Genomic DNA, 21413 nt, shown 5'->3' with positions numbered 1-21413 from the left:
GAAACTGTTTACTGCAAGAATTGTCAACAGGTATAGAAAACAAGGTATTTTTATTTGAAAGAAAGTTATTTATAAGGAAAGTCCACTGTCGGATAATCACATGCAGTGCCCCCTCCATAAATGTTAGGTATGGGTAATTTGCCCACTGAATCGGAAATTGAATTAAAAATTAAAGTATAATAGTGTGGAGTAGTGGTTAGGGCTCTGGACACTTGACCAGAGGGTCGTGGGTTCAGTCCCAGGTGGGGGACACTGCTGCTGTACCCATGAGCAAGGTACTTTACCTAGATTGCTCCAGTAAAAACCCAACTGTATAAATGGGTAATTGTATGTAAAAATACTGTGTAAAAAATAATATAATTATATGTAAAAATAACGTGATATATTGTAACAATTGTAAGTCGCTCTGGATAAGGGTGCCTGCTAAGAAATAAATAATAATAACCAAAATATATTATAAAGTAGGTCTTTCAAGTTTTATAAAGGGTTGGGGACTGTATTATTATTATTATTATTATTATGATGATTATTATTATTTATTTATTAGCAGACTATGTTATATGCAGTGTATGTTTAACAAAAATCAGACACACACAAAAAAAACTATAAAAAAAAATAAAAAAAATAATGATAATTATCTATAGCTCTACCAATTATCTATAGCTCTATTTCTCTACAGCGATTAGAACTATCGCATTCTAGAATCTCATTACTCTCAAAAGATGCCATGAATAATGCAACAAAAATCTGATTAGCGGTTTGGGTTAAACATGGTACAACTGAAATCTTATTTGATATCAAAGGTGCCCACAAATTTAAGTCATGCATCACTGCTATGAGAGATGCATATCGGTTTGACAAGAAGTTGAGTATTTCAGCCTCACTGCCTAGCCCTGCTACGGTTGCTTTATGTAATGATGACTGTACTCCTCTCCACTTGTTGCATAGGTAGGGTTTCAGTTGTGCAGTAAGAAGCGAGAAGAGAAATCGATTAACCATTCATTACGGAAAAAAAAGAAAAACAGATTATTTTATCATGACTCAGTAAAAAAGAAACTGCATTATGAATCAGTTGGGGTATTTTATCACCTGCTCAGTTACTCGGGCATGTGCAGATATTTCCAATACAGCGGAGAGCTGTTACTGTAAATTAACTGACTGTGGAATCGCTAGTTCACATGAGAAAACTTAAAACATCAGGAACACCAATCAAAGTCATAAAGCCTTTTTCTTTAACCGTTTTTGCGGCACACTTTGATCGATTGTACATTTGATTTATGTATGTATTTATTTTTTTAGTGGAAAAGCCGTACAAATGCAACCACTGCGGACGGAGCTACAAGCAACGCAGCTCCCTGGAAGAACACAAAGAGCGTTGCCATGTCTACATTCAAAGCAAAGGACTCAGGGATGGAGGTAAGAGCCACCATTAACCCTTTCATCCTGGCAGCGATCAGCTCTAGAAACTTTTTCTTGTCATTGCCTGTTTAATCGCTGACAAACATCAGGCATATTTTAATATCAGATCAAATTGTCAATAGAACAGCTAGTATCTTATTCGTCCTTTGATAAGCAATACGTCCAATGATCGGCAAGGAAGTGATTTATATCTTAGCTCAATCCGTTAAGTCCCTGCTGTGTACTAGAGTCTGCCTCCTCCCCAACCTCGTCTAACAGGGGAGGACAGCTATCCTGCCACCCCCCCCTGCCCATGGCTTCTCTACGGTCAGCCTCTCCACTTATCTGCAAGCTGATTTATGGAGCAGGGGTACCTGGAAAGGTGAGGCCAAAGAGTGAGCTTGTTCACCTTTTAGTGAACCTAGTTTAAGTGCAGGCGGAGACCCTCATTCAAAAAGATTAAAAACAATACGAAAAGCTAAGGGGGGGGGGGGGGGTGCAGAAAAGCTTTTAAAGCATTTCACATTTCTTTAACTTTTTAAGTGTAACTTTTTGTTACATTGAAAATGTCAACATCCCCACCCAAAGAGAATGCTAGTTAGTATCAGTCCTGTTTCCTTTGTGATAAACTTTACCGCAACAGTCTGTTTGGTTTATAATCGGCATGGCGTGCGTTTTAAACGTTATCGTAAAAATGTCTAAGATATGTAACCCTATAACCCAGTTTCTGCCTTCATCTTGCTTCTTGCTAGTTTTACAGTATGGTGCAAATTTATGTGAACACCCCATTGCTTCTGTTGTTCTGGTTTGTCGTGCGTATGAAATCAAACCGCAAACTGAAAATCTTGGGAAATTGTTAAAGGCAAATGAGTGATTGTCTAATTTAATTGATAACTTTAATAGGCCACACATGCAATTGATTTATAATAGTAAGAGAAAAGGAACCCACAGCCACACATGGTTAAATGCAGGAGACTTTTTAGAAGTTGTTTAAGATGCCTAATTAAAGCACAAAGTGTTACAACATTTTCACACATTGTTTTTATAGCACTGATTACTGACCGAAAATTGAAATTCTCATACCCAGAGGTTTGCATGCAGGTAGGTATATAAAGGATAGAAATTACTAATCTGGAGGTGTTCTGATACATTTGCACACTACTGTATATATCAGGAGAGCATTTACGCTTGATTGAAGTTTTTTTTTTGTTTGTTTTTTTTGTTTTACAACTTAAATACATAAAACAAAAAACAATAATTCACTGTCAGAGGGCTCCCGAGTGGGGCAGCCAGTAAAGGCACTCCGCATGGCGTGCAGGATGCACCCTATAGCCTGGAGATGGCAGGTTCGAATCCAGGCTATGTCACTTCCGACCGTGACCGGGGGTTCTTAGGGGGCGGCGCACAATTTGCCGAGCGCCACCCGGGTAGAAAGAGATTAGGTTGGCAGGGGAATCCATGGCTCACCGCGCACCAGCGACCCCTGTGGCCGATAGGGCGCCTGCAGATCTGTGTTGTTCTCTGGCACTATAGGTCTGGTGGCTTCGCTGTGGATCCACAGTGTGTAAAAATGAGAGATTGGCAGGAACACATTTCGGAGGACGCGTGTTCCAGCTTCCATTTCCCGAGTCGTCGGGGGGTTGCAGCGGTGAACTGGGATAAAAAATGATAATTGGGCATTCCAAATTGGGGAGAAAACGGGTAAAAACCATTGGCGACGACTAAATTAAAAAAAATAATAATAATAATTCACTGCCAGGGAAAAAAAAAAAAAAGAGGCAGATATTGCAGTTCAACAAATGGCAGTATAGACAGTTTTTTTGGTTTTTTTAAGTGTTCATTCTACAACTCACTAATAAAAAAAACCCACACAGTGATTTTTTCTGGATTGCAGAGTTAACGGTTGATTTCAGTATTTTGCTCGTGGATTTTGCTTCGCAGAGAACCCAGAGCATGCTTTTTTCCTTTCATTGAAATCGAATCAGCCACATTTCAAACATAGATAACATTGTGGGTCATTTCATGCGTTGACCTATTTAACTGCACCAAAAGCTGGTGTGAAAAACTAAAAAGAATCTTGCTGATTTAGAAAGCTTGCGTGTGTGTGTGATCAAAAGATTCTGAAAATGACACTACGGTTCTGTAATTCTCTGAAAAAGATCTTGTGCAGTGTAACAGTCATTTTAACAAGGTTTCTTAAATTTTTAAACTGATCTAAATGTTTAACTGGCATTTCAATATGTTTTTATCCTCCCAACAGACTTGCTCATTATTTGATTGCCGAAACATATACATTTATTTCCAGATAGACAATGAACAAGGTAAAGTGCCCCTTATAAAAGTTTCCCATAGTAAAAGCACAGCAAAATGTAATAAAGCACAGTGGAAGCATGGTAAACACAGGGAAGCATTGTAAAGAATAGCGAGGTATGGTAAAGTGTATTTAAAAAACATGGCATACCAGGGCAAACTTTGGTAAATGCATAACATTCTTTATGATTTGCATGAAGTGGAGGAAAAAAAGGAAGATGGAAGAAATGATGCTGCTGTTGTAAAATAAAATTAAAACGTATATTCTATATTGTAGTGGAATCCTGAATAATAGCCTAGAACAGTTTCTTAACCCACTGAGAGGTAGGTGTACTAAGATGGGCCAGTCACAGTGCAGACATACCGCAATTTGCATTTTCGTTGCAACACTTAGCAAAGTAAACATTTTGTCGTTTGTACTAAGAGAAAATATGTTAATGAAAAGAGCCGCAATATACTCATTTAAATATTTGTTGCGAGAGTCGTGCGACATTGTGTAAACAAATAGCGGGCGTTGAGTTGTGGTTTGCTGCCCGAAGGATAACGTCTATGCATGCAAGGGTGCAAGAATCAAAACAACATTGTTTTTGTTAAATGTAAACGTCATCTGTACAATGCATTCTGTTCCATCTTCATTTTACCTATTTGAATACTGTTTATATATATAAAAATAAAAGACATCAGATTCTATAGTGGGGCCCCCAAATAAAACAATATGTTTCTATCAAAAAGCTTTTCATAATCAGACAGTAGCCCCTCGCTAAACCGGATATGTTTGTCCAAAATGTAAATGTACAATAAAATCACACACACATACATTTATAGTGCTCAATGTATTTTAAATGTATCAATCATTGCACTGAAATAACACCAATGTGTTTTGGGTAGGCTACACGTTACATTATGTGAAAACATAAATCTGTACAGTAGGTCTATACAGTACAGTAGTAAAATCAAATGAATACCCAGCACACTTTCTTTTTACTTTAGCCTGTAGGCTAAATATATCATGCTGCTGCATTGTGCACATTGGTGTACAATGCGAATAAAAGATTATTTCAGATAGAAACTAAATGATTTTAGCGTTTTTTTTAATTATTATTATTATTATTATTATTATTATTATTATTATTATTATTATTATTATTATTAACTTGGCAGCCTAGACAGTTAACACAAAATAGATCATGGTGCCGCATTGACAAGTTCTGATACTTACAGGAAGATCTCGTTAATACGAATTTCAAAGGTTCAGCAACACATTTTGCAGTATACCACTAATTCGTATTACCATTAGTAGCCTATAAGTCAGTTTTTATTTAAGTTAGTCAGGGGTGCAGTGCTAAATTGTGCCCAATTACAAACTACCTGCACATTAATAGAATAGGTGTTCCTATTCCTGTACAGATGTTCAGAATGAGCTGGAGGGAGTAGCAGCACATGTGTGCAGTCTATTGCTCCTAACACGTTGGGGAAACCAGAAATGTCAAATGGGTTAAAATAGCAAACTTTAGTTAGTGTTTAAAATGCAAGCAGGTGCAAATGCCATCTGACTATGTATGGTTCAAATCCATACATATGAGGAGGCTGTGTGGTCCAGTGGTTAAAGAAAAGGGCTTGTAACCAGGAGGTCCCCGGTTCAAATCCCACCTCAGCCACTGACTCATTGTGTGACCCTGAGCAAGTCACTTAACCTCCTTGTGCTCCGTCTTTCGGGCGAGACGTAATTGTAAGTGACTCTGCAGCTGATGCATAGTTCACACTCCCTAGTCTCTGTAAGTCACCTTGGATAAAGGCGTCTGCTAAATAAACTAATAATAATAATAATAATAATAATAATAATAATAATAATAATAATAAAGTAATATGGCAGCAGCTAGAGTTGAAAAGTCACAGTAACACAGTAGTACAAAACATGGAAAAAGTACGCAGGCTTACAGGCAAGAAGGCAGACAGGTACACAATATTGAACAGACTGAGCATGAAGGAAATCTACTGAAATGGAATTTGGAGGTGCATTGGTCTGTAGTTTGTAGGCAGTTAGCAACAGAACTGTGTGTAGTCATCGTGAGCATAGTGACACCAGGGTGATGCACTTCAAAAAGGAAATGATTCCTTTATTATCTAGTGGTAAACACTTGTAATTGGTTCTAAAGGAAACGGTGTTCAAACCTGCCAGACTCTGGGCACAGTTTATGTAACACAGGACTACCTGAAGCCTCCAGCCCTCTGATTTGGATCTCGCTTCATCAGATAAAGCCTTCAAGTTGCACAATAAGCCTCCTCTCTTTGTTCTACTCTCCATCGCTTTTCAACCGCATTAGAGCAGACGCAGGAAGCATTACCTCTGTCTTCTTGCTTTCTACTCAGCAGTTGTGGTTTTTGACTTTTTTTTTGTGTGTGTCCATTATTTTTTATTTTTTTTTTAATTTTAAGTTTGACAAAGAGAGAGAGAAATGCAAAGCGTGCTAATGCAGTTTTGTGATCCTTTTTTGTAGATGTCACTTCATTTTTAAGTTGCAAAATAGTATATATATATATATATATATATATATATATATATATATATATATATATATATATATATATATATATATAATCTTTAATATAAGCTTTTTTGCTTATTAATGGCTTCCTAGTATCTAAACGATAGCAGCAAACTGTGAATTGAGTTTGAAGCCAAAGCAACCCAAAATAAATCTTACTGCATATTAGGTAGCACAATATTTATATAAAATCTTCAATATCTTTCTGCCTAATGTGGCAGAAAATTTCCCCCCCCACTCTCTCCAATTTCCCCTTATCAGCTCCAGTAAGCATAAACTCCCTTTTAATCAAATCGAGGCTTGAGGTAGTTCCAGGAGCTCAGCTCAGCTCGCTACGCTTATCCTATTGGTTCCTCAACCTATGTAGTCCAGGCTCACCTTCCAGTACTTGTTCTGCAAGCCTTTCTCCTCCACCTTCCCACCGCCTCCTTTGTACTGTGTCTCCCTTCTGGGGGTCGCTGGTCCTCCATCACCCAGCCTTGGTGACCTCTGACCGAGGTCGCACCTCAAACGAGGGCGGCTCCTATTGGTCCAGAAGGCTAGATCCTGAGCCAAACTGTCAATCACCCCACGCTCCACTTTACATCTTACAATGCTGAGCTTCAGTCTTAGAAACCCACGTTTCCATGTCCACAGAGCATTTAGTAATAGCCAAGGCATGCTGAATACTGCTGTTAACTATCCATTTACATGCCTAGCAGGAAGATATGTAATCTCTGTTTATAACATACACACACACACAGTGCAAATATCACCAATACAAAATTCGAAATTACATCTGCAGAATATAAAATACACAATTACAGCAACGGTTTCAACGAGAAGTCATTCTCGATGTCTTCAAGTCGACATTGCTGGACATGCTTCATTTTTTTTTTTTTTTTTTTTGCAACTTGTTAAAAATAGTGTTATGATACGCAAGGGTGTAATGTGAAGTCCAGCAGTGGAAAATAGCACAGAAACATTGTGGTGTACACAGTGCACACACTAAACCTGCCTTTGTTTTTGGGACATACATTCTAACGCAAACGCCTCTCAACTGCGCAATGATAAATTCAACAGTTTTACTTTTTGTCCTTCGTCGCTAAAATTAAATATGCGTCTTCCAATTTAGATTGTCTTGTAAATCAGTAAAACAGAGGCTCCTTATCTAAACCAAAGCAGCAAAAGGCGAGAATGAACAGAGCCACAAAGTTCTATTGAAGTCAAAACAAGTTTTTTTATATATATATATATATATGTGTGTGTGTATACGTGTGTATATGTATGTTTGTGTGTAGCTAATCATAGTACAAATGTATATTACATAAAAGACTATGATCTAAATAAAGAAAAAACAAAACTGAGTTGTTTTTTCCACTTCAGTATTTTCATGCTCATGCGTTTTTTTGTGTTTTTTTCTTTTGTTTTTTTAAACACAGCTTCATTTTTTATTGTTTGTTGACTAAATCTGCGTCTAGCAATGAGATAGTCCTTGCAGTCCTTTCAATCGATCCAAACCTTTATTTACCCAAATGAAGAAATTCTCATTTACAATGACGACCTGACAAGAGGCTGATACCACCACAGCAACATAAAACACAATAAATAAGGAGTATAAAAAAAAAAACGTAATCAATCATAAAACATACAACTCAACGGCACCTCAGCAGATGTCCGTCAGCAATGAGACGGCCCTACGGCTCAAAGCAACCTCCGATAAGAACCGTTCTATTTGAAATTTTGTTGAAACTCATTCCAGTCTGCTGCAAACTGAAATGAGTGTCGCTACCCTGCAAGGGAACAACCAGCTTAATAAAATTACTGGTTCTTAAGCTGTGCAATGAAGAAGCGTGCTCCAGTAAACCACACGAGTAAGCAGGCGTTTTCCCAATTAAGGTTCGGTTGCACATGCCAGTGTTTCAGTCTGCTTTCTGTAGAGAGGGACAGGTAATCAGATTGTAAAGGTTCTGTAGGGAGCACCAGTGACACATCTTACAGCAGAATGGAATAACACGTATAGTTTAATCAATAGGCTGTTAGGGGACAAGTTCCGTTTTTTTTACACGTATGGAGATAATATCTGCATTTTATTTTGAAGCGCATCACCCTGGTGTCACTATGCTCACGATGACTACACACAGTTCGTTCTGTTGCTAACTGCCTACAAACTACAGACCAATGCACCTCCAAATTCCATTTCAGTAGTTTTCCTTCATGCTCAGTCTGTTCAATATTGTGTACCTGTCTGCCTTCTTGCCTGTAAGCCTGCGTACTTTTTCCATGTTTTGTACTACTGTGTTACTGTGACTTTTCAACTCTAGCTGCTGCCATATTACTTTATTATTATTATTATTATTATTATTATTATTATTATTATTATTAGTTTATTTAGCAGACGCCTTTATCCAAGGCGACTTACAGAGACTAGGGTGTGTGAACTATGCATCAGCTGCAGAGTCACTTACAACTACGTCTCACCCCAGAGACGGAGCACAAGGAGGTTAAGTGACTTGCTCAGGGTCACACAATGAGTCAGTGGCTGAGGTGTCTTTAACCATTGGACCACACAGCCTCCTATATTATTATTATTATTATTAGTATTATTATTAGTATTATTTGCATATGCAGTACCGGCACAAGTTATGGAAACAACAATAATTATTTACAGCAAGACGTGAAGTGAAGTTATCCAGCAACAAACTCCCCATCCCCAGTTTTACTGCTTTCCTGGAAAAATGAGAACATTTCGGGGTACCATTCTGCTTGTGAGATGTCTTGCTCATTAAAATAGCATACATTTAAAGAGGAGACGATTATCTATTCAGGGATACCCGGGTGTTTAGTAAGTAAAGGGTCTGAGTGAGGAGACATGGGCAATACAATCCCCACCCCTAGTCTTGCATGTGTAGTTTCCATAACTTCACTTCACTCAGTCTTGCTGTAAATCATTTGTTGTTGTCATAATTTGTGCCAGTACTGTAAATTAGAGAAAATCAGAGGATCCACCATCATATTTTGTTTTTGTAACTTAATAATAATATTTAGGCTAAACAAAATATTTGGGAAAACTGTGAAAAATGTCAGCAGGATTTCTACAGTATTAGAAGATGTTTATCAAGGGGGTTCTGATAACTAGCATTCAACTGATTATAATATTAATAATCAAACTTTAGGAAAGGAAACGGGATGTTAAAAAAAAAAAAGACAGAATGAATGAAAATAAGAATGTCATTATAAAAGAAAATGATGAAACAATGGGAATCCAGCATGTAGTCTCTGTGAGTTTCTTTGCAAAAACAAACGCTACCCCATTGCACAAAAACAGTTGAGCTAGCCTTAAACTCTGTCATTCTGAGCAAACGGGTCCAGAGGCTAGCATTTCTACTTCCGATGCAGAAGATATATAGTGCGGGTCATGTCCTCCTATCGCGGCTCTTGGAGACCACAGGATGTCTCTCTCTATATCTCTTTAAACTTCCACTGGCCGCAGCCTGTGCCTCTCACCCGTTGGCAAAAATTATAATTACGTCAGGCCTCCTCAACCAACTTCCTCTCAGCTAGAGACACCAGGCTTTTTTTTTTTTTTTTTTTGGCGTGGAAACAAAAAGATATACTAGCGGTAATCTTTTTTCTTTTTTCTTCTTCTTCTGCTTCTTGTTAATCTTGTGTGTAATAATTGTTGTCAGATAAACACATCACTCCGTTGTTTTATAAAAACCAGAGTCTGAAGAAGTGAGAATCGCCAAAACACAGATGGGAACAGAACGGACTCTAGTGCTGGACAGATTGGCAAGCAGCGTAGCGAAAAGGAAGAGTTCCATGCCTCAGAAATTCATTGGTAAGATTTTGTGTTTTCTATTTTGTGGCGGAGTGTGTGTGTGGTTCCGAAATGTTTGTGGGTTGTTTTTTTTTTTTTTTCTTATTGCACCAACAACTTGTACAGCCTACGTCTTATTTACATGACCCACGGTTTTGAAAACGCATTGCTAAAAGTACAAGGGTGTTTCTTTAAGATTATCTTTCCATTCTCTTACACCGACTGTGTTGGCTGATCAAAGCCTGTCAGTTGCTTGACACTGTTCAGACTTCGTTCATTCTTTGTGGTATCTCTGTACAAAAAAAAAAAAAAAAAACACTCACCCGACTATGCTTTCAAAAGAAAAAATAAAAAAGAAACTGAGCACAGCAAAGAATGCCTCATTGAAATTTCAGGTAAAGCCTTTCGTTTCTTTCACGTTTACTGTGCTGTAACAAACCATATTAGAAAGTGTTTATTTAGGAAACAAGCGTGACGGTTCTAAATAAATTAACCTTGTGGGTTTGCTAAAAAAAAAAAAATAGATGCGGGCTTGTTTCAAATCAGAGTAAAGCATTGCATTTTGATTTTTTTTGTTGCTTGCTTGGTTTGTGTGTGTCTGCTTCTTTCTTTTATAATGTCTCCCTTTTTAGTTTTGCAAATCTGCTAACAGGTACCTGTTGAGTAGTCAATTTCGATAAAGCAGATTGTAGCAGCAGAGTGTATCTAAATATGTTTTTCAGTACAGTGCTAGTTATCAATATCACAGCAGGCCCTTTTATATTGTTATTTAAAAACAAAAGGTGTTTTTATTTTGGTGTCATGAAACAGTACTTCGCTATTTGAGAATGTTCTCTTTATTCAAAAAAAATCATCGTTCTAAAATTGAATTAAGATAGACCACAGTCTCATGGTCCATAGAATGAGAATCTGGCTCTTCAAAATGATTAGCACTTTGTGTCATGTTGAATTGCACAGAAGGCAACATGTTGTCTGATTTGTGGAGTGAGGGGTGGAAAGAGTTAAAAAGCACTTTTATATTGTGATTTGTTTTTTTTAGGCAAAGCAAGTGGGGTGTCACAGGCGGGAAGGGGTGGTTACTAAAATGTGATTATTTGCCACCAGCAGGCTGTGTTTTGCATATAAAATTCAATTTATTTTACGGAAACAATTTAAACAAAGCTTATGCAATACATTGAGCAACGTCAAGCACGATGTGTTTATCACTAATAAAACAAATACTCTAGTTCATTTTGTGTCCCCACCCCCTGAAAAAAAAAAAAAAAAAAAACATTCTTAAAAATATTAGTGAAAGTAGGTTATATCCCCTCCAGTCACTGCGTGCACGATTGTACCATGTTAAATATTAGTGAAAGTAGGTTATATCCCCTCCAGTCACTGCGTGCACGATTGTACCATGTTAAATATTAGTGAAAGTAGGTTATATCCCCTCCAGTCACTGCGTGCACGATTGTACCATGTTAAATATTAGTGAAAGTAGGTTATGTCCCCTCCAGTCACTGCGTGCACGATTGTACCATGTTAAGTTTCCTATCTATGCATCTATTTTATAATGCAGATATTTCTTTAATTTTTTTCAAAGTTATGGCCGGGGGGCAACTTCTCGAACTCCATAGAGTTCACCAAAAACTGGTTTAAAATCTCCAAAAATCCAAATAAAAAATCGTGAACGAAAGAGGATATAGAGGGGTTTCATCCAGATCTATTCCTTCTAGCAGCTACATGTTTTGAGGGATTTCATGCATGATGCTCACATTTTATTATTACATTCGTATTTATTTATTTATTTATCACTTAATAATAATAATGGCTGCTTATGGCATTCTAGCTGGCCGTTTACCGGTTTGTTTCCAAACCAGAGACACTCAAACCCAGCAAAACAGCACCGTCAATGCTGTTTCAACAACGAATGGATCCATTTATAAATCTGTATTTGCAGATTCCTTTTTCCGACCTCCAGTCTTGTCACTTTAATTGTACTATTCAGGCATATTTTTGCTGATGTTGATTATTTCCTGATTAGGTTTCTTGAAACAGTTTACAAAAACCAACACATTCGTTTCTCATTGGTTTGTTCGCAAAGATTCCTACAGCAGGCTCCATATTACAGAGACTAGGGTGTGTGAACTATGCATCAGCTGCAGAGTCACTTACAACAACATCTCCCTCGAAAGATGGAGCACAAGGAGGTTCAGTGACTTGCTCAGGGTCACACAGTGAGTCAGTGGCTGAGCCGGGATTTGAACCGGGGACCTCCTGGTTACAAACCCTTTTCTTTAACCACTGGAACACACAGCCAAAGAAGAAGAAGAAGAAGAAGAAGAAGAAGAAGAAGAAGAAGAAGAAGAAGAAGAAGAAGGAATAATTTGTGTTAAGAGAAAGTGTTTTTTATAAAGCGCCTCTGTTGCTGTATTAGAAGTTACAGCCTGATGATCTTTTGATATGAAAAGCCTTTTTGTAAAATAAGAGCACATAGGAGAGGTTGCTTTTACAGCAGGACTATTAAAAAAACATCAGCAAAACTGTAAAATACGAAAACTTCTAAATGCTTTCAGTGTAAAAAAATAATCCAACCTTTGCAGTGCCCCAAGTATTGCTCAGTACTGAATTATTTCTGCACTTGAATTGTTTCTTAATGGAGTTCACCGTTGCAAGTTCAGTCACACCAAGAAGATTCTATCAGGTGAAAAGTTACAGGGTCTTTTCACCAAAGGTGTGAACAGAGAGAAAGGTTTCTCTGCAGATCATTTTCTGTAAATGTGTCAAAGCTGTGAGTCATAGTATCATTTTTTTTTTTCTTTTTGCAAAATCCACTTTTCACCATTTCAGCAGGCTTTCAAAACCCTTGGCACCAACTGATATGCAAAGCAGGAGGGTTTTGATGGGAAAAGAACAAAAAAAAAAAAAACAGTGAGATTATTATTTAAATGCATTCCTTGATATCAAAACTGATTAATGTAAAAACTGCAGTGGGATGCACAGATCTCATTATGTGTATGCAAATGTCGTTTGAAACCAATTCTTCAAATATTCCCTATATTCTTAATAGTTGGCAAGCAAGGCAACCATTGATCTAAGCACAAACAACAATATTTAGTAGAATCATACAGAATCCATATCACAGGGTATTAAATAATTAGGGAATTAAATTGAAAACAAAAATGCAGATTTAAGATTTTACTGGACCTTAATCTGACATCAAATTACATTGTTACAATTTCCAAAGGTGCTCAGAGCCCAAGAGAAATGCAGTAGGCAGGGCGGAAGGAGGTGAGAAGTCACAGGCTCTGCAAATGCGAATGGAAAATTGTCATGCTTGTGGTCTTAAGACCATTCCTTTCAGCTAAAGCGAGAAAATAATGTCCTATTTGCTCTGTGGGTGTTAAAACACATCACAAATAGGACCTGAAAAAGATAAAAAATTCATTTACTGTAAACCCCCCCCACCCCCTCCCCACGATTCCTTTTTGAAAGTGAAGTAGATAGCTGCTATTTGATTAGCGATTAAATGCAACAAACGAAACTTGCTAAATGTGTGAACCATAAATACTTTCAACAACGCAGATTAAAAAATATATATATATATATATATTTTCTGTATCATTTTGGCCTTTTTTGTTAGCATGTCCCCTGCCAGCGTTGTTTAAGTGACGCTTTTCAGCTTGAGAAGTTAGAATGAGGTTGTCTTTTAACAGTAACAAAAATCCAGTGGAAAAGGTGCACAAAACAGCTCTTTATCCAACCATAATTCACCGAGCCTTCCGAAAACCTTTTCCACTCTATCTCAGTCCCCTTGCCCTGTGCTGATCTTTTCCAATACTGAATTCTCAGTGACTAGTTCATTAATCATGGAGTGCATTGGGTGCTTTATTTATTTAATGTTTCAGCCCGTTAAGTTAGCAAACTTCCTTGCACTCATAACAACACATAATTCCTGATTATCAATTGACTGCTTTGCAAATGTTACAACATCCTAACGGTTGGTACGGGCCCTTATAGAAGACAAGACATGCATTCCATTAAGAGGGACCACGGTACCTAATCACTGCCTTTCTGTATTAATTCAAGTTGTAGATGAGGTTGTGGAAAACATCTGCAAATACTGGAAGATGACTACAGCCTTACACAACTTAGTAGCCCTGCAAACAATCTTTGCCTTTTGACACCTAGCCATCGGAAACATCGATTTGCTAATAAATGCCTTTGAATCAAAGACTCAGGAAACGCACCTATAATTAAAGCACTGGGTGCAGTGGAAACTGTTGCTCTGCTGTTTTTAACATGTCACATAGCTGAAGTGGAGCTGATTCCCCCCCTTCCCCTCCCTTGTGAGTGTACCGTGATCAGAATGGTTTTTGCAGGAGGCACGCGTTAATTAAAGTTCCTTTCAAGTGGTTTCCCCTGTGGTCTGTGCTGCTCGCTCTGCCTCTCCCCAGCAAGTGAGCTTGAGGAGCAAAGCATGCACCAGCTCTTCACACTCCAAAACGATGACCACTTTCAAGCAGGCAGCTAATAATAGAGCTGAAATACATGCGAAGTCCCAGCTATGTGGCTTGTGAAAAAAATCTAGCAACCATTTCACGGGGGTTTGAGCGAAATAAAAAAAAAGGGGCGGGGGAGGGGTCAATAAACGACAATGTACCGTCGAGCGAACCGAGCATGAATTCGTCCCCCACCTCTTTCTGTTTATTTTGGTTCCTTGTTAATTCGACACGCAGTGTTATTTTTGTACAAAGCGTCTTTTATGCTTAATATATAGACTTCGGTTAACCAAACAATACAATACATTCAAGAAGGGATTGTCGTCTCTCCACATTAAATAGCTACAAATCTTATACCTACGCATTTAAATGTGCAGCTCCATGGTTTGAAAGACTGTCCTGCAGTGCTTTTAAAAGCCAGGTTAGGAGGTCATTGCTGCAGTGTAGTGGTAAGCTGTATCGGGGATCTTCTTTATTGACGTGTGTCATTCCTTTCTGAAGAAATGGTGTGAAAAAGGTTTGAGAATGTAGCCTCACGATCAACAGGCTGAAAACCAGTCTGAGAAAGAGAGGACACAGCCTGACAAATACTTAATGCGTTAGGAGACTTTCTTTTATTCCAAAGTGTCATGAGTAGATTTTTTTTTCTCTGTGGTACCAATTACAGTTCTAAAGTAAAGTACAGTAAAAAAATATATATATACAATCTTTAAGACTACTTACAAGTCCCAGCATTGTTTTTTGAATTGGTAACTTTTTTTGTTGGTGCGTTTCTCCTTTCCTAAAAAAAAACATGCATGACGATATGGATAAAGTACCTTTGAGGGATGAATCAGTAAAATGGGGATGCTTGGAAAACCAGCTTTTATCCAGCTAAAGGAGAGCTGGGCTTGAGACAGCGCCACAAAGACTGCGGTAATCAGACTGCTATTGCTGCTAGGGCAGGGCTTTACCCAAACTGGGGTCCCTAGTTCTGTACCCTGCTCCACCTCATCCTTGTTGCATAACATCAGCAACACATCAGCATCTGCAAAGCTACATGTGCACAGCATTAAAAAAAAAAAAAACACTGAAACCATCTGCTGGTAATGGTATAATATTTTGATGCACAGTCCTTGCAAGAAAAAAAAAAAAAAAACAGAGAAACGTGAGCAGGTCATTCTGTGTAGTATTTGTGGTAAATGACTGCTTATTGTGCACCACCCACCTTTGACTGACTCACCATTACAGGTTTTAGTAGTTCTTGTTACGGTAAGGCCTCTTACAGTTTTGTTCCAGTTTTCTTTTTCTTTTTCTTTTTTTTTTTCAAGAAGAATTGAACACTTAGTATCTGTGTACAGTACCTGAACCGGATTGAACCCTCCAGGGCTCAGATCGCACCATTACAGAACTCTGTGCTTGAACCATTCATTTTCATTTTTTTTCCCCCCCTGGCACACAGGTGACAAACGTCTCTGCCTGGACATCAACTACAACAACAGCCTGATGTACAGCAAGGAGAGCGAGCTGATCCAAAGGGGCATGATGGAGCAGGCCAGGGGCTACATGGGTGCCGAGAACATGCGACCCTTGATCCAGACCCCCCCGGCGGGCCCTCCTCCTCCCGAGATGGTCCCTGTAATCAGCAGCGTCTTCCCCCTCTCCCTCACCCGCTCCGACATGAACGGCCATGAATCCGAGGGCGGGAGCCACCAGCATCCGCGGGTCAAGCGTCAGCCTTCCAACAGAGGCCCGTCTCCCAGCACTAGCGGGCACGAATCCCCCGAAGCAGACAGCCACCCCCAGGAGGAGCGAGGGCAGGGGCACGGCGTCTACAACCTGGGTCATCTGCTCCTGGCCCGGCCGCGCAACGGCCTGCACCACCCCCACCCTCACCCCCACCCCCACCACCACCACCACCACCACCTCAAAGACCTGCCCCCCAGACCCTACGAGGCCGGCAGGCCTCCCCTGTCGCCCCACGACATGTTCAGGGTGATCGGCGGGGAGGGGGAGGCTGTCCCTGCTTTCCGTTGCGAGCACTGCCACGTCCTGTTCCTCGACTACGTCATGTTCACCATCCACATGGGCTGCCACGGCTTCAGGGACCCTTTCGAGTGCAACGTGTGTGGATACCGGAGCCCGGACAGATACGAGTTTTCGTCACACATAGCGCGCGGGGAGCACCGCTTCATTAACAAATGAGTTTTTTTTTTTCTTTTCTTTTTTTCAAAAGTAGCATTGCTTTTTTTTTTTTTTTTAAATTGTATAAGACTCTTGTAAAAGCATTTTCAGGGATACAATATGTGTATGTACAGTAGATGTGTGAATGAAAAAAAAAAGGTTTTCTTTGGATTTACACTTAAGGTTTGAATTAAAAAAAATGTAATAAACTTATACTGCACGGTGTTTACTTTGCTTTCTACACAGCTGAAGAAGGGCTTTTGTCTGATATGTCCTGAAATAAATGTTTTTCTTTTATTATTATTTTTTTTATCATTTAAACCTTTTGTGTACATCCAAAATATATATATATATTTTTACGTTTTTGTACACTGCAGTTATACCTCCTTTCAAACCTGTCTATATCTATCTATATATAAAAACAACTCCAGCCTTATCAAACTCTGCCTGATAAGTAAGTAGAATATTATTATTTTAAACAGGACAGGCAGAACAAATTGTTTTGTAGCCAATCTGTATTAGAAGTTTGATTCCGGCGCAGACTGATAAGACATTTTATTATTTGTTTATTTAGCAGATGTCTTTATCCAAGGCGACTTACAGAGACTAAGGTGTGTGAACTATGCATCAGCTGCAGAGTCACTTACAATTACGTCTCACCCGAAAGACGGAGTACAAGGAGGTTAAGTAACTTGCTCAGGGTCACACAATGAGTCAGTGGCTAAGGTGGGATTTGAACCGGGGACCTCCTGGTTACAAGCCCTTTTCTTTAACCACTGGACCACACAGAAAAAATTGCCAATTTAATATGAAGCATTGAAATGTATACTCTTGTGTTTGTTATGATTAACGGTACCTATGTTGTTAGTTCTGTGTTTTATGGTATGAAAATAAGTATAGTTTCAGTTACAGAGAGTGTTATAAACTTATAGCTGCACTTTAGCCACGTCAACTGCACTGTAACGTGTTCTCATTTGAAATCACTGTATTAAGATTCTGAGGGCACTAACAGGTAGAATTGCTTTTTTTAAATATTAAAGCTCATGACACAAGAGTGAAGATTTGGGCAACTTGCAAAACAACTCGCTGAAAGAAACATTTTTGAGCAATTTTAGCTATGTGAATAGTTAAAGCCACAAATGCAACTTAGTGAAAATTGCTTGGAAAAATTGCATGGTGCTACATTCATTTAACGCAACCCACTGTGAAACGTTTGATAAGTGTGTAAGTGGACTCCTAGGACAGTTGGTGCTTTTCACCTGTCTCAGGTACCTTTCACAACAGGACTACATTTACCAGAATGCATTGGGGTGTGAGTTGAAAAGCCTGAACTGTCTCCAACTGTCCTAGTGTACATGGAGTCATATGGTAACCCTACTTACAAGTAAGCGGAATGCAATCAGGTATCTGCAGGACATGTTACTATCAAACAGAGCAAGCCCAGAACATAATTATTGAAAACATCCTAAACAGACGAGGTCCTGCTATTTAAAAATCAATTTGCATAGAATTGTTTTTTCACCCCTACTTTAACATTGATCAGTGACGTGCATGGGGCTGGGGAGCTGGGGGGCTGGGGGCCCCCCTGCCTTCCTGCCCTTGTGCCCCAAAAAGTGCCCTTCTTCTCAGTCATAAAAATATTGTCAACAACTACTAAAAGATACGCCTGATTTTAAAAATGTTTATAAAATGAATTGAACAGGAAGAGGATCTGTTTTCTTCATATGACTTTTTACCCGCTGTGAAACAGCGGCAACCCACAGTCCCCATAGCCTCCCACCCACCCTCACAAAAGGGCTGCCTTGTGATGCTTGAAAAGTGAACTTTTTTCTCAATGAGCCCCTGTTGTTTTACTGCCCTTGATTGCTCAGCCACTGCAGGTTCACAGAAGTACCATTGTCCCTTTACTTTGTAGCAAGCATGCTGAGTAAAGATAAGCGAGGTCTGTGATATTTTTACAAAACTACCTAGTTTGAGTCAGACACAGAATACTCATTTTGAGTCAGCTTTTTTTTTTTTTTTTTTTTTGCAAGTACCCAGCCCCCCTCCCACACACGCAATCATAGCCTTTTTAATCCAGGCACTGTATGCATTCAGTCATAGTTCTGTTGTGCCTTCTTTATGAAGTGAATCCAGTCATTGTTAGTGGCACCGCATGTGAATCCCTGTTGTAACCATGACTGAAAGCAGTGGAGTACAGCGGTCTCTTTTGGAACTTAGTCCGATTAGATGATCTTTATATCGAGCTGGTTTAAAGTATTAGTATTTTACTGTGTAATGCAGGGGTGTCTAAGTATTTATCATAGCAATGGTGCATAGATGTGTCACCCTTTCTGCTTTAAATATACAGCTACCCTCATACAGCCTTCTTTTCTATAACATTCAGCTAGTTCTTCATGTGTTTGTTTCTTCTGTCTCTACTGTATGTTCCATATCAGATAAATTGTAAACTGCTCCTCCCACAGATTTCTGCATGCGTACAACAGCTTGAAATGTTTTTTTTTTGGTTTTTGATTTTTTTTAGCATCGTCAAAAATATTTGGGTGAGGGGAAAAAAAGTGGAAATAATATATATATTCTATCTGCAATGGAAATGCTGTATGCATAGATATTTACCTGTATTTGTGTGGTCAAATGTGTGCAATATATTTCCAGGTGTAAAATAATAGTATAATCACGTACATACATCTGTGCAGAAAGCAAAAAACAAGGCTTGCCATCGTTTATTTTTAAGCCGAACTCTATGTTAATGTAATGTTAGATCAGAAGCTCATTAAGATGTAGGTAATCACACATTCAACTTTGTACACTTTTTTGACTCAAATCCTTAGTAAGAGCCACGTTAATAAAAGGTGACTTGAAAACAACATTAGTTTGAACCCATTTTTTAAGATTGATTTGGAAACTTATCAATAAGCATTGCAAAAAAATATTGTTTTTTTAAATATGTTCATGTGCAGGTATTACAGAGCTGTATAAATAACCTTTAAAAAAAAAATACATGTTATACTTCTGTTATTGTTGCTTTGATTTGTAAATGAACGACATGCTTTGTGTTTTTTTTGTAGCAATGCAATGTGTTTAAATTTCTGACATTTGTAATGTAGCAGAACTACCTATTTATCAAAGGTGAGTGGCTTATTTGTTTGTATTCTGTTTACATTGTCTGCATATATATTTTTTTTTTACATTGGTGCAAAATAAACATGTTTTTTGTTTAACTTGTCTGCTGCTGTTTTAGTTTCAGTATGGAACATGCCTTGTTAGAAGCTGTGAAGAAGGCTAAGGGGGTCTAAAGGTCAGCTTGGAGGCTCTTTTACAAGTTGTGGGTTTTGCAGAATACCCCAATGGCTTTGCACCCTTGTGGTATTCTGCAGTTGCACCCTTACAAAAGTGTTTACATGGTATTTTGCCGTTTTACCATGCTTTTCCCATAATTTAACTATGCAGTTACCTATATATATATATATATATATATATATATATATATATATATATATATATATATATATATATATATATATAATGATATTAATAAATGCATGGAATTGCTACCCGGGTAAGATCTACAAGCTTTCAACAGTTAAAGTTAGCCCGATAGCTCTAAGTATACGTTAGCCATGGTGTTCTGAATAGCCTCTTCTTAAGTATTTCCTATGATCTTAATTGTTCAGTCTTTGAGTTTGACTTTTACGCCTGTATTTGCACGGCAAACACAAAGTTAGCCGGTTCGTATCTGGAGAGCTTTAATGGTAAGATGGCACGTGTAAGCTGCAAATGTGTTGTACCCAGATATTGTCAAATCAAAGCAGAACTTGGGCACGCGAACGTCTCTCGATGAAAAAAAAAAAAAGTGCTGTTTTTGAAAAGCGAAACCAAACAAGCCTGTTTAAAAAAAAAAAAACAGCAATCTTACTGAATTTCTCGCGAGTGATTCCGTTTTCCACTGTTACATAATTAGAAGTTGTCATCACCCCCCCCCTCCCCCCACCCTTTTTTTTATTACCATTTAAATCTTCTCAATTGAACAAGGAAGGATGTGTCCTGTTTTATCTGTGAAAGAAATGGCTACTGTACAGTTTTATATATTAATTTAGGCATCAATGTGTAGTCTGAGATATGGCCAAAGGTTTTCCCACTATACAATTAACTAATTTTGCTTCATAAAGTCGAGTGAAGCCTGCTGAATAAGGTTACGTTAACATATTGAATTACATACTGCCATGTAGTTTTCCGTATGCAAAAGAAAAAAATGACGAAAATTGATAAAGTGACATTTCAAAATCTAACATGAAATACTATACTACTATTATGGCTTCCGGTAGAGTTAACATTAGCATTTTGTAGTTTCTTTGATTGCATGATGTTTAAATAAAATATCTAAGATATCTATCTTAATCCTACAATTCTAGGTCAGGGCTTCTCAAACTCGGCCAAGCTCTCAATTACTTAACTAGACCCTTAAATGAACTGATCATTTGCTTAATTAGACCTTTTTACTTGTTTTCAGCTCTTAAACAGTTGCATATTTCAAGTTAGCTATAACATTTGATACGTAACTTGAATGTAACTGAAAACAAGTAAGAATGTCTAATTAAGCAAATTATTAGTTCAATTAAAGTTCTAGTTAAGTAATTAAGAGCTTGGTTGGAATGAAGGGGACTTTTTCGACCTGAAAAAAGAAGCAAGGACCAGGGGTCACAAATGGAGATTAGA

At 38.3% G+C, this 21413-nt stretch overlaps 1 protein-coding gene across 1 annotated transcript in view; it reads left to right on the top strand.

Moving 5' to 3' along the window:
• LOC117433371 (zinc finger protein Aiolos-like) overlaps positions 1-19861 on the top strand; it is a 40046-nt gene extending 20185 nt beyond the window's left edge. The window contains exons 6-8 of the mRNA XM_059006754.1: positions 1300-1416; positions 9958-10074; positions 15976-19861. Of these exons, the coding sequence (XP_058862737.1) occupies positions 1300-1416; positions 9958-10074; positions 15976-16718 (977 nt within the window). The 3' untranslated portion in view covers positions 16719-19861. The remainder of the gene's footprint in view (positions 1-1299; positions 1417-9957; positions 10075-15975) is intronic.
• Positions 19862-21413: the final 1552 nt, after the last annotated feature.

This window comes from Acipenser ruthenus, chromosome 33, assembly GCF_902713425.1.
Source record: "Acipenser ruthenus chromosome 33, fAciRut3.2 maternal haplotype, whole genome shotgun sequence".
NCBI classification, from domain to species: Eukaryota; Metazoa; Chordata; class Actinopteri; order Acipenseriformes; family Acipenseridae; genus Acipenser; species Acipenser ruthenus.
This window is presented reverse-complemented; position numbering and strand designations above follow the sequence as displayed.